This window comes from Hemiscyllium ocellatum, chromosome 14, assembly GCF_020745735.1.
Source record: "Hemiscyllium ocellatum isolate sHemOce1 chromosome 14, sHemOce1.pat.X.cur, whole genome shotgun sequence".
Taxonomy (NCBI): Eukaryota; Metazoa; Chordata; class Chondrichthyes; order Orectolobiformes; family Hemiscylliidae; genus Hemiscyllium; species Hemiscyllium ocellatum.
In genome coordinates, this window is record NC_083414.1 from 6,497,255 (window position 1) to 6,523,870 (window position 26,616).

At 42.2% G+C, this 26,616-nt stretch overlaps 2 protein-coding genes and 1 long non-coding RNA gene across 4 annotated transcripts in view; 2 read left to right on the plus strand and 1 right to left on the minus strand.

Annotated features, from left to right (window-relative positions):
• mcm2 (minichromosome maintenance complex component 2) overlaps positions 1–1,888 on the minus strand; it is a 53,853-nt gene extending 51,965 nt beyond the window's left edge. The window contains exon 1 of the mRNA XM_060835064.1: positions 1,823–1,888. Within this exon, the coding sequence (XP_060691047.1) occupies positions 1,823–1,828 (6 nt within the window). The 5' untranslated portion in view covers positions 1,829–1,888. The remainder of the gene's footprint in view (positions 1–1,822) is intronic.
• A 74-nt stretch (positions 1,889–1,962) lies between these two features.
• On the plus strand, positions 1,963–5,114 carry LOC132822055 (uncharacterized). The gene is made up of 2 exons (XR_009645393.1): positions 1,963–2,028; positions 4,957–5,114. It is a non-coding gene; the product is annotated as an uncharacterized LOC132822055 (long non-coding RNA).
• Positions 5,115–16,227: 11,113 nt separating this feature from the next.
• tpra1 (transmembrane protein, adipocyte asscociated 1) overlaps positions 16,228–26,616 on the plus strand; it is a 73,751-nt gene continuing 63,362 nt past the window's right edge. The window contains exon 1 of one of the 2 annotated variants that reach the window (XM_060835066.1): positions 16,228–16,414. The gene's annotated coding sequence lies outside the window, so the exon portion shown is untranslated. Of the gene's footprint in view, positions 16,415–16,868; positions 17,091–26,616 lie in introns of those variants that run through there. The other variant, XM_060835065.1, reaches the window with a different exon arrangement.

Here is a 26,616-nt window from a genome sequence, read left to right on the forward strand (position 1 = left end):
AGTTTTGGTCGCCATACTATAGGAAGGATGTGGAGGCATTGGAACGAGTGCAGAGGAGGTTTACCAGGATGTTGCCTGGTATGGTAGGAAAATCGTATGAGGCAAGACTGAGGCACTTGGGGCTGTTCTCATTGGAGAAAAGAAGGTTTAGGGGAGATTTGATAGAGGTGTACAAGATGATTAGGGGTTTAGATAGGGTAGACACTGAGAACCTTTTACCGCTAATGGAGTCAGCTGTTACAAGGGGACACAGCTTTAAATTAAGGGGTGGAAGGTATAGGACAGATGTTAGGGGTAGATTCTTTACACAGCGGGTTGTGCGTTCATGGAATGCCCTGCCAGTAGCAGTGGTGAACTCTCCCTCTTTATGGTCATTTAAGCGGGCATTGGATAGGCATTTGGAAGTTATTGGGCTAGTGTAGGTTAGGTAGGATTCGGTCGGCGCAACATCGAGGGCCGAAGGGCCTGTACTGCGCTGTATTTTTCTATGTTCTATGTTCTTTGAATGTTATGGAATTACAAATGCTCACCCAAGTACTTTCTAAAAGATTGAGAGATTTCCCACCTCAACTACCCTCCCTGGCAGTGCATACCAGACCCATGAGGATTTGGGTTCATGTCACACTACAGGTGACCCCATTGCACTATATACACACACACTCTCTCCTACTGACACACCCACATTCACATAGACCATCTCTCATACACTCACACATACACTCTCACAGACTTATACCCCTTTACATTCACACACTCTCCCAGACACTCAAACAACTCTCTCCCCACCCCCCCCCTCCACACCCAGACAAGTTTGCAGGTGAATTTGTATTCGCAGAATTACATTTTACTTTGTTCAAAAACCACATGAATCCATGTAAGATTCTGTAAATCAGTTCAGAATAGAATCAGTCTGAATATTTGGGCACAGACAGCCTCACACAGGGTACCTTACACCTTCAAAGCATTATCTGGGCCAACATACCACCTACTGTTAAAGTTCACTTGAGAATGTAACTTTTTAAAAAAGTTTTGCAGTTTACATATGAAAGAAACATGGTCATTCAAAATATGAGAGACTTAAACAATCCATGTCTTTTTCAACATATAATTTCAGGTATATCACACCATAAACTTTTGCTATAAATTCTGTGTCTTATACTCCATAACCACCTGATGAAGGAGCTGTGCTTCCTAGTGCTTCCAATTAAACCTATTGGACTATAACCTGGTGTTGTATGATTTTTAACTTTGTACACCCTGCTCTTGTTCTTGAAGTCTTGACTAATAAAGTGCCCCATGCGCTTTCTGAACTACCCGACCTACCGGCCCTGCTACCTTCGGGCATTTGTGGACCTTGCCTGATCTGGCCTACATGTAACTCCAGACCCACAGCAACCGGGCTGACTCTTAACAACCCTCTGGGCAATAAATGTTAGCCTGGCCAGCGACACCCCATCCTGTACATGAACTGAAAACAAAATAACCTCTCAGCATCCCTGAGCCTCCTAATGTCCTGCCATGTATCACCATCGGGTCGGGATATGAGGAACAGGCACAGACCCTCACCAGCCCCCTTTTCCAGTCAGGAATTTATCGGCCGTGTTCCTGTCTGTAACCCCATCCTCACAGAACCATGCTCCCCTCTGGAAACACCACACACATACACTACACTTCTCTCTCTCTCCCTCCTTCACTCCATCTTTTTTTTCTCTCTCTCTCCTTCACTCCATTTTTTTTTCTCTCTCTCTCCTTCACTCCATCCTGCTCTTTCTGTCTCTCTCTCCCCCTTTCATTGTCTTTTTTTTCTCTCTCTATCACTCACCGCCATTGTGATCTCGCTCCAGCTCCTCACCGACAAATGGACTAAACCCCTTTCGCGCCAAAACCACCCACCTGACCCCGATTCGCGCCAAAACAGTCGTGGGTGACGTCACCGCGCTCCTCGCACGTCCATCCGCGCTACGTCATCGCGTTGTGATGTCAGACGTCGCCGGCGGTAACGGATTATGGAGCGATTGAAGATGGGCCGTATGTATGGTGACCTAAACGTCGTGCTTCGCGGCCTGGAGCTTGTAGGGGATAGCGGTTATTAATTGTTTCCCGATAAAGCGCTGCTCATTCTCCCGTTGGAAACAGACGCTGAGTCCGCGAATGGATGGGAAGATGACATCCCGCCCCTTGGTTCTGTGATTGGAAGTTAGCGGTGACAGTTAGAACCCGCCCCCTCTCCGATTGGTCACTCTACACGTCAATCAGCCCCACTTTAAGGGACTGTCTCCAAATGGCAGAGTAGACGAGAAGAAGTACTGGGTTGGGATAATACATTGGATGAGGGCTTCATTGTTAGGCTAATATACCAGAGACCCAAGTAATGTTTTGGGCACCTCAGTCCAGATCTTGCCATGCATGATGGTGCAACTTAGAGTCATAGAGATGTACAGCACGGAAACAGACCCTTTAGTCAACTCGTCCGTGCTGACCAGATATCCTAAATTAATCCAGTCCCATTTGCCAGCACCTGGCCTATATCCCTGTAAATCTTTCCTATTTATATACCCATTCAGATGCCTTTCAAATGCTGTAACTTTAGTAGCCTCCACCACTTCCTCTAGCAAGTTAGAATTGCAAATGCTGGAGATTAGAGTCGAAAATGTGGTGCTGGAAAAACAGAGCAAGTCAGGCAGCATCCGAGGAGCAGGAAAATCGATGTTTTGGACAAAACCCCATTTCCTCTGGCAGCTCATCCCACACACACGTCACCCTTTGTTTGAAGAAGTTGCTCCTTAGGTTCCTTTTAAGTCTTCCCCCTCAAACCTATGCCCCCTAGTTCTGGACTCTGCCAAACCAGGGGGAAAACCTTGTCTATTTACACTATCCATGCCCCTCATGATTTTATAAACCTCTATAAGCTCAGCCCCAACCTATTCAGCTTGTCCCTACAGCTCAAATCCTCCAACCCTGGCAACATCCTTGTAAATCTTTTCTGAGCCCTTTTACGTTTCACAATATCCTTCCATAAGGAGGGAGACCAGAATTGCACACAATATTCTTGAATTCAGTTTTAAAGAATTTGGAATTAAGATTTTATGGATGACCATTGCCTATTGCTGAGAGAACCCATCTGGTCCACTAATGTCCTTGAGAGAAGATCATCAGATACAGGAGGCCCCTAGACTCTGCTCACCATTTCATCAGAACTAATATGTTTCTCAACCCCATTTTCCTTCCTTGTCTCTGTAAGTCTTGATCTCCTTCCTAATCAAGAACTGATCGACATTTGTCTTAAAAGCACTCAATGACCTGGCCTCCACAGCCCTGTGAGAATCAGTTCCTTAGATTCACCACCCTCTGGCTGAAGAAATTCCTCCTTTTATGCAAGCCTCATTATTCTATAAGTTTAAATGAGATTCCACCCCCCCACCCAGCTCAACCACTCCTCATTTGGCAAGTCCTTCATCCTGGGATCATTCTGTAAACCTCCTCTGGACCCCCTCCAATGCCAGCACATCCTTCCTTTAATACTGGCCCCAAATTCCTCATAATGTGGTTTCACGAGGGTCTGATACAGCCTCAGCAGTACATCTCTGCAGTTGTATTCCAGCCCACTTCAAATGAACAGAACCATTGTACTTGACTTCCTAATTGCCAACTTAACTTGCGTGTTAACCTTTAGAGAATCATACAGCATGTAAACAGACCCTTTGGCCCAATTCATTTGTGCCAACCAGATTTCCTAAACTGAACTGATTTTCCTTCATTTGACCCGTATTGCATTCGACCTTTCCTTTCCATGTACCTGTCAAATATCTTTGAAATGTTATATTTGTATTCACGTCTACCACTTCCTCTTGCAGCTCATTCCATATACGCACCACCCTCTGTGTAAAAAAGCTGCCTGTCAGCCCCCTTTTAAATCTTTCCCCTGTCACTTTTTGCCCACTGGTTCTGGATTCCCCTACTCTTGGGAAAAGTCCTTGGCTTTTCCACTAATCTATGTTCCTTGTAATTTTATAAATCTCTATAAGGTCACCCCTCAGTCTCCTATGCTCTAAGGAAAAAGGACCCAGCCTATCCAGCTTCTGGTTATAACTGAAACCTTCAAGCCTTGGTAAATCGTTTTTGCACCCAGATTAATAACATCTTACCTATAGCAGGGTGACCAGAATTGTATGCAGTACTCCAATTTCAGTGGTCTTATCAATGTCTTGCACAGCCAATGACGTGACATCCTAATCTCAATACTCAATGTTGTGACTGATGAAGCCAATTGCCAACTTCACTACCCTGTCTACCTCTAGGTCTCTGTGATCAACAACACTCCCCAGGGTGCAACCATTAACTGTGTAAGTCCTGCCCTGGTTTGTCTTACCAAAATGCAACACCTTCCATTTCTCTGCATTAAACTCTATCTGCCATTTTTCGGCCCATAGGCCCAATTAGAGTTATAGAGTCACACAGCAAGGAAACACACTCATCGGTACAACCAGTCCATGCTGACCGTGTTCCCAAACTAAACTAGTCCCACCTGCCTGCTCCTGGCCCATATTCCTCCGAACCTTTCCTATTCATGACTTTATCCAAATTCTTTTAAACGTTGTAACTGTATCTTCATCCACCACTTTCTCTGCCAGTTCAGTCCATACACACAAACCACTGTCTGTGTAAAAAAATTTGACCCTCATGTCCTTTTTAAATCTTTCTCCTCTCACCTTAAAAATATTCTCCTTAGTTTTGAACTGCACCACCCAAGGGAAAAGACCTGTGACATTCACTTTATGTATGGCCCTCATGTTTTTATAAACTTCAATATGGTTACTCCTCAACTTCCAATGCTCCAGTGAAAAAAGGCCCAACCTTTCCAGTTTATTTTTATAGCTGAAACATTCCATTTGAGGCAACATCCTCGTAAATCTTTTCTGAACTGTCTCCAGTTTAATGATATCCTTTCTATAACAGGGCAACCAGAACTCCAGATGAGGACTCACCATCGTCCTGGACAACCTCAACATGACATCCCAACTCCTATTATCTGAGGACTGAGCAATGAAAGCAAGCATGCTAAAAGCCTTCTCAACCATCCTGTCTACCTTTGATGTAAATTTCAAAGAATTATGTACCTGAATCCCTAAGTCTCTTTGTTTGACAACACTATCCAACGGTCCTTGTTTGTATTTCCAAAATGCAATACCTCACATTTATCCAAATTAAACTCCATCTGCCACTGCTCAGCCCATTGACCCCATTGATCAAGATCTTTTTGTAACCTGAGATAACCTTCTTCACTGTTCACTCTACCACCAAAATTGGTGTCATCCACAAACTCACGAACCATTCCTCCTATATTCCCATCCAAATCATTTATATAAATGAAAAACAACAGTGGACCCAGCACCGATTCCAATAGAACACTGCTGGTCAGGTCTCCGATCTGAACAACTACTTCCTGTCTCCTACCATTAAGCTGATTTTGTATCCAATTGGCTTGCTCAACCTGGGTCCCATATGATCTAACCCTACTAACCAAGTCTACACGTAGAACCCTGTTGAAGGTATTGCTCGAGTCCATGTTGACAATGTCTATCGTTCTGCCTTCATCTACCACGCTGCCTTCATCTATCATCTTGGTCAACTCTTAAAAAAACTCAATCAAGTTTATGGGACACAATTTCCTTTGAACAAAGCCATCCCTAATCAGTCCTTGCCTTTCCAAGTGAATATGGACATTGTCTCTCAGAATCCCCTCCAACAACTTACCCACCACTGACATCAAGCTCACTGGCTTTTCTTTGCAGCCTTTCTGAAATAATGGTGTAATGTTAGCAATTCCTGTGTTCCGGAATCTCACCCGTGGCTGTCAAATGAGCCCTGCAATCTTTTCCCTAGCTTCCCACGATGTTCTGGATCAGGTCTTAGGGATTTCGTTAGAAAGGATTCTCAAGTCTCTTTATGCTTCAGATATTGGAACCTTGTTTAGAAAATAATCTGCATCTCTATTCTTCCTATTAAAGTGCATAACCTGATACTTTCCCACACTGTATTTCATCTGCCACTTCTTTGCTTACTTGCCTAACATGTCCAAGTCCTTCTGCAGCCTCCCCACTTCCTCATCATTACATGTCTTTTGTATTATCTGCAAACTTAGCAACAATGGCCTCAGTTCCTTCATCCAGATGTTAATGTATAGTTGTGTTCCCAACACGCACTTGTGGAACTCTACTAGCCACCAGCTGTTAACTTGAAAAAGATCCCTCTATCCCTACTCTATGATTTCTGCCAGTCAGTCAATCAGGAAGAAAACTATCATCTTTACATATGACTCCTGACCCACAGGTTGACTTGTTCTCTGAGGGATAGGGATGGGCAGTAAATGCTGGCCTAGCCAGTGATGCCCACATCCCTTGAATGAATAAAATGAAAGTTCCCAGCCAGGTTCAATGCAAACTAGAGGAACAACATCTTATGGGGTCATACAGTAAGGAAACAGACCCTTTGGTCCAACCAGTCCATGCGAAACATAATCCTAAACTAAATTAGTCCCAGCTGCCTGCTCTTGACCCATATTCCTCCAAACCATTCCTATTCATGTACTTACTTAAGTGTCTTTTAAATGTTGTAACTGTTCCTGCATCCACCACTTCTTCAGGAAGTTCATTCCAAACATAAACTACCCTCTGTGTAAAAAATTTGCCCCTCCTGTCTTTTTTAATTATGTCTCCTGTCACCTTAAAAATATGGCGCCTAGTCTTGAAATCCTTCATCCCAGAGTAAAGACACCTACCGTTAACCCTACCTTTATATACCCCTCATGATTTTATAAACCTCTGTAAGGTCACCTCTCAACCTCTTACACTCCAGTGAACAAAGTCCCAGCTTATCCAGCCTTTCTTTACTATTATCTTCCACTTGGAGACTGTACAGTCTTTGGGAGAGCATGAACTCCTCTTTTCGTGTCTATCATCCACCCATGTACAGCCCAGGTTCTGTCATCACAAGGGTTGTTTTCAGTACAACTAATCCATTTTCACCTTCTTATAGTCCTCATTATCAACTATCTAGCTCTTATCTGTGGAGAGAAAACAGTTAATCTTCTTCAGAATTCTTCATAATTCTTCAGAAACACACAGAAACAGAAATTGCTGGAGAAAATCAGATCTGGCAACATCTGTGAAGAGATCCTAAATAATAGTAGGCTGTTCGACCCCTCAAATGGTTCCTGCCATTCAATAGGATCATGACTGATGTGACATTCCTAACATACATGTTCCTGCCTTTTCCCCATAATTCTTGATTCCATTATCAGATTCTATCTATCTCGGCCTTAAATGTAGTAAAGGAATCTGCCCCACAATTTTCTGTGGCAAAGAGTTCAGAAGACTCAATCCTCTGAGAAAAGAAATTACTCGTATATCAGTCTTAAATTGGTGCCCTTTATTATCTGAGATTATGCCTCTGATCTTAGACTCTCCAATGAGGAGAAGCATCCTCCCAGCATTTACCCTGTCAAGCCCCTTAATAATATCTATCAATGATATTACTTCTCGTTCTTTGAAACTTCAATGAGTAGAGTTCCAAACCATCCACCTTTACTTATAAGATAATCCTTCTGTATCTGTCTTCAGAATCAGATTGGCTTACTAGACTCGAAATATTAATTCTTGTTTTCACAGGTATTGCCAGACCTGATGAATTCTTCAGCAATTTCTATTTATGTTTGTTTCAGATCTCCAGCATTTACAGTTCTTTGTTTTATTTTCTCTTCTCTCCCTTGGCTTACGATCAACCATCCCTTCATCTGCCTATGCTTTCTCTCTGTTGGCTCCCTCTCTATCTATGTGCTCACTCATTTCCTTCCAATCACCACACCTCACCATCATCAGCATAATTACCACCCTTTCCTAGCTACTACCAATTCTGAAGAAGGGTCACAGGATTCAAAACTTTAACTCTGTTTCCTCTTCACACTTGTGACCCTCAAAGAGAAAAAATGTCCCTCTGAAGTAGAAAACTCCTGTATTTCTAGTCTCTCCTACGAGGGGAAACTTCATCTTAACATTCACCTTTTGAAGTACCCTAAGGATCCAGTATGCTTCAATAAGTCACTCCTCATGCTTTTGAATACTAATGAATACTGGTCAAGCCTGATCAATCTTTCTTTATGAAAGAACTACCTCACCCCAAAAATCAGACAAGGGAACCTTCTCTAATCTGCTTCAAATGCAGTTTATGTCCTTTCTTAAATTAGGAAACAATACTGTCAATATGGCCTCACCAATTTTATCTTCCTTGTCACTTACTGTAACTGCATTATTAATGATTTGAGATTCATGTATCAGAATGCCCAGATTCCAGATTTTGGAAGGGTTTTTGCCATGAGTCTTAGTGGGTTTTACAAATCTTACCAAATTTGTCTCATTAATTACCCACCTTCCCCCGGCATCCCCCTTATCTGATTATAATCCCAACTTGCCGCATGCCATTCCTCAAACAACTTGCTACTGCCATGATACTGGAATTGACTGGCATCCTTGGTGGCTGCGCCACCTTTAAGAGGCCATTGGGCACATGGAGAAGTGCTGTCAATCCAGAGCTGTCCTGCATCATTCCTGATAGGAGGAAATTGGCATCTCACTACATTTGGACCTCACCTAGAGGTCCTGTAGGATGGCACAGCGCAGAGTGGGACTTCCTCTGACCAGGACCAGCAGTCGTGATCATGACAGCAGACTATTCCAGCCAAGTCTGAGGTTGCCAACTGCGTCAGAACAGACTGGAGGAATGCCCAGCAATGTAGGAAAAAGGCCAATGTCCTTCTCCACTCTGCTACATAAATTCCAGTATCTCTTTGATATCTCAAACTCACTTTATCTCTCCTACCAACCTCAACCTCTGACAACCTCTAAATAAAAACCGAAGGAATTGCTGTTGCTGTAAATCAGAAACAAAAATAGAAGTTGCTCGAAAAGCTCAGCAGGTCTGGCAGCATTTGTGAAGAGGAATCAAAGTTAAAGTTCCGGGTCTAGTGACCCTTCCCCAGAGCTGTGGTTCAGTTCTGCCAGACCTGCTGAGCTTTTCCAGCAACTTCTGTTTTTGTCCCTGACACCACTAGCCTTGTATGCCCTTTCTGCTGTCTGCTGACTAAATCGAGTCACCTCCCAGCCTGCTCTGACAATATCATTTTCATCTCTCTAATATTGCCTCTCTCTTATTCTGCAAGGAAAATAGCCCACACTGGGGAAGAAAGAGTCAGACAAGTCTGACCTCCCCAAGGAGGGACCGGAATGGTATCGATGGCTTCCCTTGACTTACTGTGCAGTCACCTCCCTGACCAAAGGTTATCTTCCTTGGTTTGAGTGAGGACCACGAACCAACTGGGCTTTGTGTTTGCATTAAATGGAATGGCGATGCAGCAGTATTGTGAGCCTGGTGTTTCTGGCTAAGGAAGCAAAGCACAAAAAGGCAAGACAATGCAAAACAGGGATGCTGTGACCATCCAATAGACTCAGAATGAGTGAGTGCAATGCGGGCAAGTGAACAGGTTGGAGTTGCAATCTGATCCAGTCCATAAGCTAGGTGCGCCCCTGACCGTAGTGTCCCTGATGCAGCATTACAGTGATAGTTACTGGTGCAGCACAAAGGTACAGAAGTGACTTATAAGTGACTCAGAGATGTGCCATGAGGAATCTTAGAGGCAGACATATATCAGATGCCAATCTTTGAATATCGGTATATGTTGCCAAAGCCCATGGAGCGTTGTCTGAGATGTCAGTACCCAGTGTTCAACATGAGGTCCTTTGGAGCAATCCGTTCCGACTTCTCTATTGGGATTTCTCAATGCCTGGCCTGTTTGGTATGATAGAAAGCTGAATGTTAATGAGTTGAGTTGAGGTGTGAATGAGGCAATAAACAATGAATCAGCAACTTGATGCTGCCGAGTAGGAAATTCCCTTCATCCCTCAGCAAATTCATTAAAGATGTAGTGAGTGGCTTCTGGTGTCATGATAGGCATCGCTAGAACTCTCTGCATTCTGGTACAAACCTCATGGTAGCCCATGTCGCTCAGGCCCTCAAATGATTTTGCCCAAAAATTTCCTTTTGAAAAACTGCAACTGTTATTTTGTGAATGTTCAGGTAATTTCTAATCCACCTTTTCAGAGATGTTAGAAGACCATAAGACATAGGAGTGGAAGTAAGGCTATTCGGCCCATCGAGTCCACTCCGCCATTTAATCATGGCTGATGGGTATTTCAACTCCACTTACCAGCATTCTCCCCGTAGCCCTTAATTCCTAGTGACATCAAGAATTTATCAATCTCGGCCTTGAAGCCATTTAGCGTCCCGGCCTCCACTGCACTCCGCGGCAATGAATTCCACAGGCTTTCCACTCTCTGGCTGAAGAAATGTCTCCACATTTCTGTTCTGAATTTACCCCCTCTAATTCCAAGGTTGTGCCCACGGGTCCTAGTCTCCTCGCCTAACGGAAACAATTTCTTAGCGTCCACCCTTTCCAAGCCATGTATTATCTTGTAAGTTTCTATTAGATCTACCCTTAACCTTCTAAACTCCAATGAATACAATCCCAGGATCCTCATCCGTTCCTCGTATGTTAGACCTGCCATTCCAGGGATCATCCGTGTGACTCTCTGCTGGACATGCTCCAGTGCCAGTATGTCCCTCCTGAGGTGTGCGATCCAAAGCTGGACACAGTACTCCAAATGGGGCCTTACCAGAGCTTTATAAAGGCTCAGTAGCACTTTGCTGCTTTTATATTCCAGCCTTATGACACACCTCTGGAACAGGTGGGACTTGAACCCGGGCTTCCTGGCTCATAGATAGCGATAGATTCATGTGCCACATGAACCCTTTATTGTAAACCTTTTAAAAAATGTAACCTATTTTCCTAATCAACCTGTTCAGAGATGTTATGACACACCTCTGGAGTGGGTGGGACTTGAAACTAGGTCTCTTGGTCTAGGGGTAGGGACATTGTGCCACAAGAACCCGTTTTTATAAATGTTAACACATAGAAGCAATGAGCAATTAATGGATAATTAATTTATGGTTATTGGTAAGAAAACGAAAATAATCAGAAAAGGTTTTCTTTAAACACAGTAAGTGATTTGAAATGCACTGCTTGAGAGGGTGAGAGAGGCAGATTTAATTGTGCCTTTCAATTTCAATTTCTGGAATTCTCTGTGAATGTCAGTCAATTAGTATATTTAAGGTTGTGAGTGACAGGTTTTTGGATACAGACAGAATCAAAGTAGATGAGGACAGGATGGCAAAGTGGAGTATGGGGAGAGATCAGCCATAACCTTAATGAATGGTGGATGATGAGTTAATAAGTTCAATCAGTGGAAGATTAAAAACTGATCAGGTGAGAGGCGTAGCAGGGTTTGACTCAAAGGAGACAAATCAAAATAAACAGTGTAATGGAAAATTTTGATGAAATTGTTTGATGTATATCTGGATTCAATTTCTTTGTAAATTCTAGATTGTATACCTAAAAACAAAAAACTGTAGAAACAAAAACAGAAACTGCAGGAGAATCTTATCAGATCAGGCAACATCAGCCTTCCACATCCATCAAAGTTTCACCTGCACTTCCACCAATGTCATTTATTGGATCCGTTGCTCCCGATGTGATCTCCTCTGCATTGGGGAGACTGGACACCTTCTCGCAGAGCGCTTTAGAGAACATCTGCGGGAAACTCGCACCAACCAACCCCACCGCCCCATGGCTGAACATTTCAACACCCCCTCCTACTCTGCCGAGGACATGCAGGTCCTGGGCCTTTTCCATTGCCATTCCCTCACCACCCGACGCCTGGAGGAAGAACGTCTTATCTTCCGCCTTAGAATCCTTCAACCCCAGAGCATCGATATAGACTTCACCATTTCCCCTCCCCCCCACCTTACCCTAGTTCCAACCTTCCAGCTCAGCACTGCCCTCATGACCTGTCCCACCTGTCAATCTCCCTTCCCACCTATCCGCTCCACTCTCCTCTCCGACCTATCACCTTTACCCGGACCTCTGTCCACATATAGCACTCTCAGCTACCTTCTCCACAGCCCCACCCCCCCTCCTATTTATCTCTCAATCCCCGAAGGCTCCCAACCTCAGTCCTGACGAAGGGCTCTGGCCTGAAACGACAATTTTCCTGCTCCTTGTGTGCTGCCAGATTTTTCTCCTGATTTAAAGCATCCACAGTTCTTTTGATTTTTAATGTTTTGAGTCCAGTGAGTTTTCTTCAGAACTGACAGTAGCTAGGAAAAGTTGGTATTTATGCTGATGATGGGGTGAGAGGGAAAGGATTGAGTGGATAGGTGGAGATAGAGCCCACAGAAAGAGAAAGTTAGAGCAACAAAGGGATGGTTGATATTAATCCAGGGAAGAAGACAGGCTGGTAATTGGGACAGTAAGTATATAAAAAATGAGTTGACTGTGCTGAAATCAGCCTGTGTCATGACAGAACCTGGTGGAAGTGGGTAATGGCCATGAAAGAAAGTTTTAAGGTTTAAAATATTAAACTCGCTATTGAGTCCTGAAAGCTACATAGTTCCCATTTGGAAGATGAGATGCTACTTTTCCAGCTTGCACTGAGCAATGCTATCACCTATATGTGAATAATATGTACTTTTTAAAATTGCTGCATTATTTTATGAGCTATTTTATTGTTTAATAACAGTTGGTGTTGCTGTTCAACGATGTTGTTGGATAATTAAAATGTTATTTGTTCCTTTTAAGTTTTTATGGAGATTGAAAAACATATTACAGACTTTAGTACCTATTTGATGTAGAGAAGAACGCAAGAATGTGTATTTTTTAAAACCCTAGTTTTAAAATAGACATAACAATTTATGAAATATTTTGGAATGTAGATTCCATAGGCTTCAAGAGAAGATTTGGTATCTAGTTTGTATTGAAGTTGCCCTACATTAAGACAACCTAAATAACATAAATCAAAAGAATATTTTGTTAGCTACATGCAGAAATCTGGCAGGAAAGTGGTTATTACTTGATTGAATAGCAAGGTAGTTTTGAATGGCTGGCTGACCTGCTCTTAATACTGTATAAAAGTGCAATGATTATTAAACTCCACTGAATCTGCCACTTACTTACAGTTGAGTAAATGAATGAAAATGTAAAATTATACCTGTACCACAATTTCACTTTCTTAACTCAGTAGCAACTTGAACTAGATTACAAAGTCTTGTAGATTTCCTTACAGTGGAACATTTGTGAATTTTATAAAAGGAAGATAGAAAAACAGGAAAGACTAAACTACATACCCATGAAAATGGTGAGAGCTACACAATGAGATTATAAAGGGAGACATTGTGAACAAACACTGAATCACTGACAAGTGAAGGATAACATGCTTGTGATTGGAGGTGAAGTTAATTTAATAGAAAGCCTTACAAAGTTGATTGTTACCCATAAATTACTTGCAGATATTTTCTAATCAACTTGTTAGAGATGATTTTGCATACCTTTGGAGCAAGTAGGACTTCAACCTGGGCCTCCCAATCCAGAGATAGGCACACTACCATGAGACCTCTACAAATTATGTGCATAAAATCACTTCTGATTGTTTACAGTAGTGTGGTCACCAAGTGCAATTGATGGGAATATTACCCAATCACCTCCATCGAGGCTGGGACTTCTATGTCTGTCTATTGTTTGCTGCCAGAATTGCTACAAGTTTTGAAATGTCCCCAGCTTCTTGCCTGACACACACTGGTGTCAACGAATACTTTGAAGTTGCAATAGACTTCACAAACCCAACTAATTCTTTGATGAGGATGAACACTAAGACCAGCTCTCTTTATCGATTAGAACGTGTGGCTTGTGTGCCTATCTTCTCCAGCAGGATAATATCTATTACAGTATAACAATTACATCACCCTTCATCCTTAACAGAAGCAATTGAGAAATACCCTATATTATCCCAACATCTGATAATCTGTAGTTGGACAATGTTTAGCTTCAAAGACAGACAGCTCTTGATTCTTAAACACTATTCCATGGCAGCCAGTAATATAGCAGTTTATTTCAGGGGTACAGAGACATGAACAGATGTTGTGAATATTTGGAATCCTAGAATCAACAAGGCTGAAGCTATTGCTGTGTAGTGGTGGTGTCCCTGGATCAGAAAGTCCAGGTTCAAGTTTCACCTACCTCAGGTGAAACTGTATGAAAAGGATGATTAAAAACATCCAATCTCGTGGGCTGGGCTATTGTGGCGCAATTCTAATATCTCCCCCTCCACAAGTCAGCCTGTGTTCAAGTCCCACCTGATCCAGTTGTGTCATAATATATCTGAATAGGTTGAGTAAAAAAAAATCCTGAGGGCTGCAGATAATCATTGACATATTCTCGTCTGAGGTGAAAATTAGAAATAAGATAGAAAGTCAGTCATATTCTTACAGAGACTGTGTGGCCTATTCTAGTTCATTTTTAAAAATGCTCTTTTAAATTAAAGGCATGAGGTGCTAAATATGTTATATCTCCAGTCTGAGAAAGATGAGCAAGATAACATTAAGAATCCCTGATGAACATTTATATGATAGTATGCTATGTTTTCCCTTTGGAATACTTCACATACCTGAGAGAAGTTGGTCATGGTAGTAATGACACTGGATGAGTAATCCAGAGATCTGGCTAATTCTCTGAGGACACCCTGACAGCTAGTAGAATTAAAATTCAATTCATAAATCTGTAAGAGAAAGCTGGTCTTTTACAAACATATGAAATAGGAACAAAAGTAGACCATTTGGTCCCTCGAACCTGCTCTGCCATTCAGTCAGATAATGGCTGATCCATTTATGTTTTGAATTACACATTCACCATCAACCCCCAATAACCTTTGATTCCATTATCTAACAAGAATCTGTCCAACTCCATCCTAAAATATTCAATGATCCCACCTCCATCGTCTTCTGAGATAAGGGGGTTCCAAAGTTGCATAACCTTCCAAGAGAAAAATAAACTCCTGAAAGAGGGACCCCCAATTTTGGGACTGTAGCCTCTTGCTCTGGACAACAAGAGGAAACATCCTTTCCACTGTCACCTTGTCAAGACCATTCTGGATCTTATGCACTTCAATCAAGTCAACTCCTGTCAGTTTTCTAAACTCCAATGGAAACGAATCTATCCATTCTATCATCATGACACAACTCTTTCCAGGACATCAATCTAGTAAACTTCCTCTGAAATAACTCCAACATGTTTTATATGTTTCCTTAAATAAGGAGACCAAAACTGGACACTATACTTGGTCTCCGCAATGTCCTGTATATGAGTCTTACTTCTTTGTTCAATTGCTCTTTTAGTAAAGATTGGCATCCTATTAGCATTCTTGATTATGTAGCATACTTGCATGCTAATCTTTTGTGATTCATGTCCTGGAAGATCTAAATCCTTTTGCATTTCATAATTCCTGTTCTCCATGTCAGCCATGCTGGCCACGAGTCTATTGCCCACTTTGTAAAATCCCATCTGTTTCAGTAATTGTATTTGTGAATAAAACCTGCCTGAACTTTACTTGATTTGGCCTCTTTGTGACTCCAGACCCACAGCTGACTCTTAATTGCCCTCTGACATGGTCCAACAAGTCATTTAGTTCAAGGGCAATTAGGGATGGGCAATAAATGTGGGTGTTTATCATCCCGTTAAAAAAAAATGCAGTTTTGAACATTAGGGATGTCAAACAAAATGGAGAAGATAAAAAAACTTTTAAATTCCCCATATTTGAATATGTCGATTGCTAAAAAAGTTGACAGGTGCTGTTATTGTCCTCACTGTTACAAATTAAATGGTTTCATTATCAGGCGTAAACAGTATAGGTAGAAAACTACAAGAAAATCAATGTTAATTTTGATGATTTGAACTTATAAATATGACAACAATGCATTCTATTGCCAAAGTGTGAGCTCATGGTTATATCCACATTACTTCCCTTTCCAAACTGCTCTTTTTAAAGTATATTTTTATTTACACTGTCCATGAGTCACCCAAATTTATTCAAATTCAGTTACAAGCCACTCTTCAAAACATTGACTAAATGGTGATGTTTAACCCTTAGACTGCTGACATTCTTATGCATATATTTATCTTAAAAAAAACAGGTCATCTGCTCTTTTTATCTGTGTCTAATGCTCCACATGCGCCTCTTTCCACCCCTTTACTTCCTGTTCATTTTTCTTCGATGGAGGTTAAGATGTCTTTTGCATGAGGTGTTAAATTTATATTCCAGGACCTGTCTGGCCTCTCACGAGTGGGCACATGATGTTTCTTTGAAGAAGAACAGGGGTATTCTCCCTGGGCCACGAGATCCAACATCACATAACTAGTTGTAATTTCGTGGAGTTTGCTGTGCTCAGTTGGTTGCTGGTTTTACTATGACTTGTCAAGGTATAATTTAATTTACTGCCAAGCTGTTCAGATACTTTGACATAGTAAAAAGTGCTTTATGTACATTTCATTAATATTGAAGGATAAAAGCACCATAGTTTAAGTCTAAGATCACCAGGGTTGAAGAGAGTCGTTCATGGTAACAAGATAGTGCAGGGATTGAACCCACATTATTGGTGTTAAACTGCATTACAGATCAGTCAACCAATAAATTGAGCGAACGATCCCGTTTGTTTTTAACATACATTTATTTAGAAAGGAATAAAATCAAAGCCATGTGTGAATGGGAGGCAGCGGGGCAAATGAAACTAAGTCGCTCATCGAAAGAACTAATATTAGCAATGATGGGCCGAACGACTTCCTTTTGTGTTGAATAATTCACCGAGTCATTTTAGTTTATTGCATTGACCGTTTCGTCGGCAATATAGCTGTGCATTTTGGAGACAGTGCCAAAAGTTTGGTCTGGGGAGGGAAGGAAGGGCCCGTCCAGCAGGAAACTGCTCCTGTGCTGAGTCTGTGTGAAAGGAGCCTGCAGTCAGGTGATTTGCTGACCCCGTCCGAATCCATAAAGCTCCCGAGCGAGAAAGAGACAGGCAGGCAAGAGATATGTTCGGCTTGAGGCGTGCAAGCGAGCTGCTAAACCCATTTTAATACCCTCTGGAAAACGTTGCGATCTGTAAGTAGTGATTAGTCTCATGTACGTTGCTTTATATTGAAATGGATACATTGTTTAGTCGCTACAGTGTGTCTGTTACATTGTATCTATTCTGACTGGGATTCCCCTTTCCCGTGGACAGATCATGTTAAGTGGATCCTATTTTAACAGTGATAAGTGAATGTTTTTCCTCTCCCCTTAAGTTCTGGAAGCTTTTTTGTTTTTGAAAGGAAGTACCGACATTTAGGTTGAGAAAGGGGACTTTGGCCTAGACGCTAAATTGAAAGCAAAACAGAAACGAGCGCATCAAATCCAGCAGCTCTCGAAGAAGATTAATGTTCGACAACAAAGCAGGGGGAGGGATGCACTTTGTGTTTAATCTTGCCTTAAAATAAACGCCGACTGATCAAGGTGAGTAATGTGAGATTGTGCGGTGCAGTCCGATATTACTGATAACTTTGTGACCATTAAGAACTGACGTGTGGGGAAATCGCTTTGGGTTCCAGTGTAGTCTGGATAGTATTTAGTGGTAGGTTAATGGGGTCAAAATCACAAGGTTTGGTTTTGGTGATCTGAGCACGGATTTGTGCTTTAAGTAATACCTCGTGTATTTAAAGGTTTGCTCTTGGAGATTCAAAAATTACATGTGTATGTGTTTTTTTAAATTTTCCAAATACATTTGTCTATTTAATCACTGGTGTTTTGAGGTAGAAACCTTCAGCTCGTTTAAAGTGAAACCGCAGAGGTAATGGATAATCTTGATCTCAATGATTTAAATATTCAATGATTAGGTTAGGACATGGATGAGTTGGACTGAAAAAAAGACTAGAGTAAGATTAGGGCCAGTCAAGGACAGTAGTGGGAAGTTTTGCGTGGAATCAGAGGAGATAGGGGAAGTGCTAAATTAAGATTCACACTGGAAAAAGACAATTTTGTCGAGGAGAATTCTGAGAAACAGGCTACCAGACTAGATGGGATTGAGGTTCACAAGGAGGAGGTGTTACAAATTCTGGAATATGTGAAAATAACTAAGTCCCCTGGGCTGGATGGGATTTAGGGTAAAAAATGAGGTCTGCAGATGCTGGAGATCACAGTTGAAAATGTGTTGCTGGTTAAAGCACAGCAGGTCAGGCAGCATCCAAGGAATAGGAAATTCGACGTTTCGGGCATAAGCCCTTCAACAGGAATTATCCTAGGTTTCTCTGGGAAGGTAGGGAGGAGATTGCTGAGCCTTTGGCTTTGGTGGTCGTTGTTATCTACAAGAATAGTACCAGAAGACTGGAGGATAGCAAATGTTCTCTTAAACAAGAAGGGGAGTAGCGACAACCCTGGTAATTATGGATCAGTGAGCCTTACTTCCGTTGTGGGCAAAGTTTTGGAAAAGATTATAAGAGATTGGATTTATAATCATCACCAAAAGGAATAAGTTGATTAGGGATAGTCAATGTGGTTTTGTGAAGGGTAGGTTGTGCCTCCCAAATGTTAGTCAATTCTTTGAGAAGGTGACCAAACAGGTGGATGAGGGTAAAGCAGTTGATGTGTATATGAATTTCAGTAAGGTGCTTGGTAGGCTATTGCACAAAATATGGAGGCATGGGATTGAGGCTGATTTAGCTGTTTGGATCAGAAATTGGCTAGCTGAAAGAAGACAAGGGTGGTGGTTGATGGGAAATTTTCATCCTGGAATTCATGTACTCTATACTGCAAGGATCTGTTTTGGATCCACTGCTGATTTTGTCATTTTTATAAATGGCCTGGATGAGGATCTAGAGGAATGGGTTTGTAAATTTGTAAATAACAGTAAGGTTGGTACAGTTGTGGATACTGCTGAAGGATGTTGTAGGTTACAGAGGGACTTGGATAAGCTGCAGAGCTGGGCTAAGAGGTGGCAAATGGAGTTTAATGCAGAAAAGTGTGAGGTGATTGACTTTGGAAGGAGTAACAGGAATGCAGAGTACTGGATGAGTGGTATGCTTCTTGGTAGTGTAGATGAGCAGAGAAATCTGTGTCCCTGAAAGTTGCCACCCACGTTGATGGGGTTGTTAAGAAGACATATGGTGTGTTAGCTTTTTTTAATAAAGGGATCGAGTTTCGGAACCATGAGGTCATGCTGCAGCTGTACAAAACTCTGGTGTGGCTGCACCTGGAGTATTGCTTGCAGTTCTGGTCACCGCATTTATACGATGGATGTAGAAGCTTTGGAAAGGGTTCAGAGGAGATTTACTGGGATGTTGCCTAGTATGGAAGGAAGGTCTTATGAGGAAAAGGTGAGGGACTTGAGGCTGTTTTTGTTAGAGGAATGTTGAGAGGTGAGTTAATCGAGACATATCAGATAATCAGAGGGTTAGATCGGGTTGATGGTTAAGGCCTTTTTGTTAATGGTGATGGCTAGCATGAGGGGGCATAGCTTCAAATTGAGGGATGATAGATATAGGACAGATGTCAGAGGTAATTCCTTTACTCAGTATTAGGGGTGTGGAATGCATTGAGTGCAACAGTTGTAGGCTTGCCAACTTTACGGACATTTAAATGGTTATTGGACAGGCATATGGATGAGAATGTAATAGTGTAGATTAGATGGGTTTCAGATTGGTTTCACAGGACAATGCAACATTGAGGGCCGAAGGGCCTGTACTGCGCTGTCATGTTCTGTGCTTTATATTCTATGTGATATTTTACTTCTAGGAGATAGCAAATGTGTGTAGCTTTGAGAGCTGAAATAGTGAAGATTGGTCTAGAGGCAAAAAAGATCAGAGAGGACAGGGACTAAGAAAGTCAGGTGAAGTTTGAAGGTCAGCGCTTGATTGAGATTTTCAAGCATTTGTTAGGATTTGAACTTTGGTATGCTCTCGGAGGAAGAGAAGACTCCAGAGGGAGAGAGCTGGCAAAGCAGTGATATTCCCTGTTTTAGTTCAGGCAGAGAAGGCAGTGGAGACCTAACCAGATGAGTGAGCTTTGGTAAACAGTTTGGAGTTGCTGCACGAGCCAAGTGGCTAATTGGATAGTTCATCCAAAGATTAGAGTGGTGCTGGAAAAGCACAGCAGTTCAGGCAGCACCAGCTCTTTCAAAGACCACACACATGCACTATGTGCTGAATTTTGTCATGTACGTCTATAGAGTTTGCGTTGAGACAGAATTTCCATTTCTGATCACAGCCTAATGACTCCTGGCTGGTATGCAAGAATATACTGACACGGTGTGGGTGTAATGAAGCATAGCTGTGATAATATCCATGAGTGCTAGGTGACACTCATTTTGTTGCCACCCTATTGTACGTGGCCATTCATGAAGTGATTCTGAGAAGAGTACCATAGAATTGGTGCTTGGTTCAGAAGGAAGTAGCCATCAGGGAGTGTTTCTTTGTATGGCGAGTTAAGTCAAATATTTTTTTTTGTCTATCTTCTATAGTTTGCATCTCAGTGCCTGCTAGAAGCTGGAAACTCTTTTATTTCATGGATGGTTATATCACCATCATTACCTGATACCCACAGACCAGTGACTGTTCGCTTTAATGGAATGTGATGCTGTTCACTGTGGCCCAAGGTGTTTTGGGCAACTTTGGTTCTTCATTATCGGTGGCCACATTCTTACCTGGGCCCTAAGCTCTAGGGTTCCTTCCCTACACCTCTCCCCTCTGTCTACCGTGCTTTTGTTATTTTGGCCACATTACCTAATATTTCCTTCTGTCTGTTCCTTCTCCCTAAATGATCCTGTAAAGCATCTTGAGATGTATTATTACATTAAAATGCTGCATAAATATAAATTCAATTTTTAAAAATATTCTTCATGGGATGTGAGCATCACTGGCTGGGCCAACCTTTATTGTTCATCCCTAATTATCCAGTGGGTGGTTGAGTGAATGGAGTCACATGTAGGCCATTCAATGTAAGAATGTTAGTGAACCAGATGACCGTTCAGCAATGATTGGTCACCATTAGGTGAGCCTTTTATTCCAGATTATTTTCAAATGTTGTCATCTACCATTGTGGGATATAAACCTATGTTTCTGAGACATTGGCTTGGGGTTTTGGATTACTAATCTGTTAACTGATATTACCATTACACCATCATCTCCCCTTGAGTTTTCACTATCACCAATTTGTAGTTTAAAATTGGTTTTTTCCTGATTATAGCTGTTCAATGCTTGTGAGGAAGACCAAAGTTAGGGACCACAGGGGAATCCGAACACCCAAATTTACTCAGTCGGTGATTAGCATATGGAACTTGTTGCCATTAGATCTAATGAGGTGCTCAGTGTAAATTTCAGCGACAACTTCATAAACTCAGGTGGGAGAAAGGAATAAGAGGAGCATTCCGGTAGGGTTGCATGAAAAAGAGGGAGGTGATTCATGTGGAGCATAAACATGGGCAGGGTCAATTTTGTTGAATTATGTTGTTCTGTGCTGTATGTTTTATGTACAAGGCCAGCATTTGCTGTTTAGCCAAGTTGTCCTTGGGTGGAGGTCAGTCTTCTCCTTGACTGCTAAAGTCATAGGACAGTACAGCACAATACAGGCCCTTTGGCCAATAACGTTGTTGTGCTGAGCATTTATCTTAATCTAAGATCAACCTAACATACACGTCCCTCATGCCCATGTGCTTGTCCAGCAGTTGCTTAAATGTTCCCAGCGTCTTTGACTCCGCTACCACAGCTGGCGGTGCATTCCACACCCACCACACTCTCTGCAAAAAGAACCTACTTCTGACATCTCTCCTATATCTTCCTGCAATCACCTTAAAATTATGACCCCTTGTGACAGCTACTTCTGCCCTGGGGACATGTGTCTGGCCATCTAATCTATCTATGCCTAACATATGAAGAACAGCTGAGGATCCTGGGATTATATTCATTAGAGTTTAGAAGGTTGAGGGGAGATCTGATAGAAACTTACAAGATAATTCATGGTTGATAAAGGGTGGATGCTGGGAAATTGTTTCCGTGAGGTGGGGATACTAGGACTCGTGGGCACAGCCTTAGAATTAGAAGGGGTTCAATGTAGAACGGAACTGAGGAGTCACTTCTTCAGCCAGAGAGTGGTGGGCCTGTGGAATTCATTGCCATGGAGTGCAGTGAAGGCTGGGATGTTAAATGAATTCAAGGCAGAGATTGATAAATTCTTAATCTTGCAAGCAATTAAGTGATATGGGGAGAGTGCAGGTAAATGGCATTGAAATGCCCATCAGCCATGATTGAATTTCCTATCTCCAATGGTCTTATGCTTCTCATTATCTTGTACACTTCTATCAGGTACCTCTCTTCTCCTCTCCAGTTGAAAAGCCCAAGCTCACTCAAACTCTCTTCATAAGACGAGCTCTCCAATCCATGCAGCATCCTGGCAAATCTCCTCTGTACCCTCTCTGAGGTATCTACATCCTTCCTATAATGAGGCGACCAGAACTGGACACAATATTCCAAGTGTGGTCTAACCAGGGCTTTATAGAGCTGCAGCAAAACCTCACGACTCTTAAACTCAATCCCCCATTAATGAAGGCCAAAACACCATACACCTTCTTGCCACCCAAATTGATAATGTTGTTAAGTTTGAGGGATCTATGTATGTGGACCCTAAGATCCTGCTGTTCCTCCACACTGCCAAGAATCCTGTATTCAACATTCAAATTTGACCTTCCAAAATCAATCACTTTGCATTTATCCAGGTTTAACTCAATGTGCCACTTGTCAGCCCAGCTCTGCATCCAGTCAATGTCTTAATGTAGCCTGCAACAGGGCTTGACATTACCCACAATTTTTGTCATTGGCAAACTTACTAACCCACCTTCCACTTCTTTCAATCCAAATCATTTATAAAAACTCTAAAGAGCAGAGGCCCAAGAACAGATCCCTGCAGGGCACCACTAGTCACTGATATCCAGGTCGAATACTTTCCATCCAGTACTGCTCGCTGTTGTCTTTCGACCAGCCAATTCTGTATCCAGACAGCCAAATTTTCCTGTATCCCATACCTCCAAACTTTCTGAATGACCCTACCTTGGGCAACCTTATCAAATGCCTTACTGAAATCCATTAACACCCCATCCACTGTGCGACCTTTGTCAACTTGTCTCATCGCATCCTCAAAGCACTCAACAAGGCTTGTGACGCATGACCAGCCATTCACAAAGCCATGCTGACTAACTTTAATCAAACTGTTTTTCCAAATAGTCATAAATCCTGTCTCTCCGAATCCTTTCCAGTATCTTGCTTACCACAGATGTAAGACTGACTGAGTGGTCTGTAATTTCCAGGGATTTCCTTATTCCCTTTCTTGAACAGAGAAACAATATTTGCCTCTCCCTAATCATCTGGCACTACTCTCATGGAGAGTGAGGATGCAAAGATCATTGCCAGAGGTGCAGCAATCTCATTCCTTGCTTCCCATAGCAACCTTGGATACTAGTTGTTTGTAGAAATTAGATGCGACCAAATGGCTTGAAGCCACTTCAAACACATGGGTTTGTGACTGCATCACGTATATGCCCAGACCAGGTAAAGAGAGAGAGATTCTGTTTTTGATTGTAGAAGCAAAGACTCTATCCCAAAAGTTGAATTTTTTTTGAATGCATGTGGAAACAAATAAACAATCTGCTAATCTCTGTAAAGTAGATTGACCTTCAAACTTGAGTGTTGGGCATTCTTTGGCAGGAAGTCATGAGGGCAAAAGGGGGATATGAGATAAACTTAGCAGAAATGTTTAAGGATAAGTTAGAGATTCTACAAGTACATTAAGAGCAACTAGAGTGAGAATAGGGCCCCTTAAAGATCAATGAGGTCACCTATGTGTTGTACCTTAGGAGATTTTGCTTCAGTTTGTGGAGGAAGAAATGGAGGATAAAGAATTCTGAAGTAAATACTAATGTTTTTTGTAAACAGTTCACATTACAGAAGTAATAGTGCTGGAGGTCTTAGAAAACATAAATGTGTATATATCCGGGTCTGATCGAGTTATCTCAGGATGTCTTTCACGCTGGGGAAAAAAAATTGCAGGACCTCTAGCAGAGATATTTATATCATTTATAACCACGGGTGAGGTGCTGGAGGACTGAAGGCTAATGTTGTGCCTTAATTAGGCTGTAAGGAGAAGCCTAGAAACTATAGACCTCGGAGTCTGGCATCAGTGGTGGATAAGTTGCTGGAGGTGGTTCTGAAAGATAGGATTTATTTGCGTTGGGGAGGCAAGGGCTAGTTAAGGATTGTCAGCATGGCTGTGTGTGAGAGAAATCGTGTCTCATAAACCTGTCTGAGGTTTTTGAGGAGGTAACCAAAAAGATTGAGGGCAGAATGATAGACATTGACGTTAGTAAAGCCTTTGATAAAGCATGGTAGACTAATTAGTAAAGTTAGATCACGTGGGCTTAAGGGAGAGTTTGTCAACTTGGTACAAAATTGGTTTGATGTTAGGAGACAGAGGCTGGCGATGGAGGGTTGTTTTTAGGAGGCTTGTGACCAGCAGTGTTCTACAGAGATTAGTACTGGATCCTCTTCTGTTTGACACTTTGTGTTAACGATTTCGATGAGAATTATTAAATTGGAGAGGGTTCCGAAATGATTTACCAGAATGTTGCCTCAAATGGAAGGTTTGAGTTATAAAGATAGCCTAGGACTTTTACGCTGGAGTGTAGGAGGTTGAGAGGTGACCTTTTATCGAGGTTTATAAAATCTTGAGGGGCGTAGACAGGATGAATAGCAAGGATCTTTTCTCTTGGTTGGGGGAGTTCAAAACTAGGGGGCCATATCTTTTAAGGTGAGAGGAGAAGGATTTTAAAAAGTATACGAGAGGCAACTTTTTTTATACAGTGGTTTGTGTGTGGAATGAACTGCCAGAGGAAGTGATGGATGTAGGTACAGTTACAACATTTAGAAGACATTTGGAATTTGGATAAGTTAATGAACAGGAAAGGTTTGGAGGGATATGGGCCAAATGCAGGCAAGTGGGACTAGTTTGGCTTGGGAATGTGGTCATCATGGACTAGTAGGACTAAAGGATCTGCTTCCATGCGGTGGGACTCTGCAACATTGATAGGCCCTATTCTTGTTTGAGAATACGGAAGCAACCATTAACTTCCAAATATTACTGGATCATCCATCTCTGCCTTCTGTACTGGTCCTCAACATTATAAATACCACTCTTCAGCCAATTTGATTCGCATGGTATCAAGAAAAAGTTGGAGACACTTTGATGCTGCAAAGGCCCTGACAAGATACCAAAAACAGCACTGAAGATTTGTGCTATAGAACTTGCCGCTCCACTAGCCAAGTTCTTCCAGTATAGCTACAACACTGGCATCTATCTGACAATGTGGAAAATTGCCTAGTTATGTCCCATGCATAAAAAGCAGGACAAATCCAACCCTGTCACTTACTGCCTCAGTTTACTTTCGATCATCAGTAAAGTGAGGAAGGTTATCATCAATAGTGATATCAAGCAGCACCTGCTCAGCAATAACCTGTTCAGTGCTGCCCAGCTTGGGTTCCACCAGGGCCACTCAGCTCCTAATCACATTTAAACCAAGGCTGTAATGAGGACAAAGGAGCTGAATTCCAGAGGGAAGGTGAGAGTGACAGCCTTTTACATCAAGCCTGCATTCGACTGAGTGTGGCATCATGGAGCTTGAGCAAAACTGGAATCGATGGGCAAATACTCTGCTTGTTAGAATCATACATAGCACATTGATCGTGTTTGTTGGAGGTCAGCCATCTCAGCTCCAGGACAACTCTGCAGGAGTTCCTCAGCTTAGTGTCCTGGACCCAACCGTCTACAACTGCTGCTTCAATGATCTTCCTCCATCATAAGGTCAGATGTGGGGATGTTTTACTGATGATTGTATAATGTTCAGCACCATTTGTGACTCCTCAGAAACTGAAGTCTGTGTTCAAATGCAACAAGATCTGGACATTATTCAGGCTTGGGCAAGTGGCAAGCAATGTTCGCACCACACGTGCCAGACTCTGACTGTCCCTAATCAGAGATGATCTAACCATCACCCCATAAGATTCAATGGCTTTACCATCACTGAGTCCCCCATGATTAATATTCTGTGGGTTACCATTAACCAGAAATTCGACTGGACTCACCACATGAACACTGGCTAGAAGAGCGGTCAAAGGCTAGGAATATGCAGCAAGTAACTCCCCAAAGACTAACATCTGCAAGGCATACATCAGGTGTATGATGAAATACTCCCCACTGGCCTGGGTGGATGTTGTTCCAACAACACTCCAGAAGTTCCACCATCCAGGACAAAGCAACCCCCTCGATTGGCACCACACCGACAAACATCTATTCCCTCTACCATTGATGCACAGTAACAGCACTGGTGCAAGATGCACTACAGAAATTCATCCGAAATCATCAGACTGCACCTTCCAAACCCACGACCACTTCCATCTAGAAGGGCAAGGGCAGCAGATATATGGGCATACCACCACCTTCAAGTTCCTCTCCAAAATACTCACCGTCCTGACTTGGAAATATATTGCCTTTCCTTCATTTGGGTCAAAATCCTTGAATTCCCTCCCTCAGGGCACTGTGGGTCAACCCACTGCAG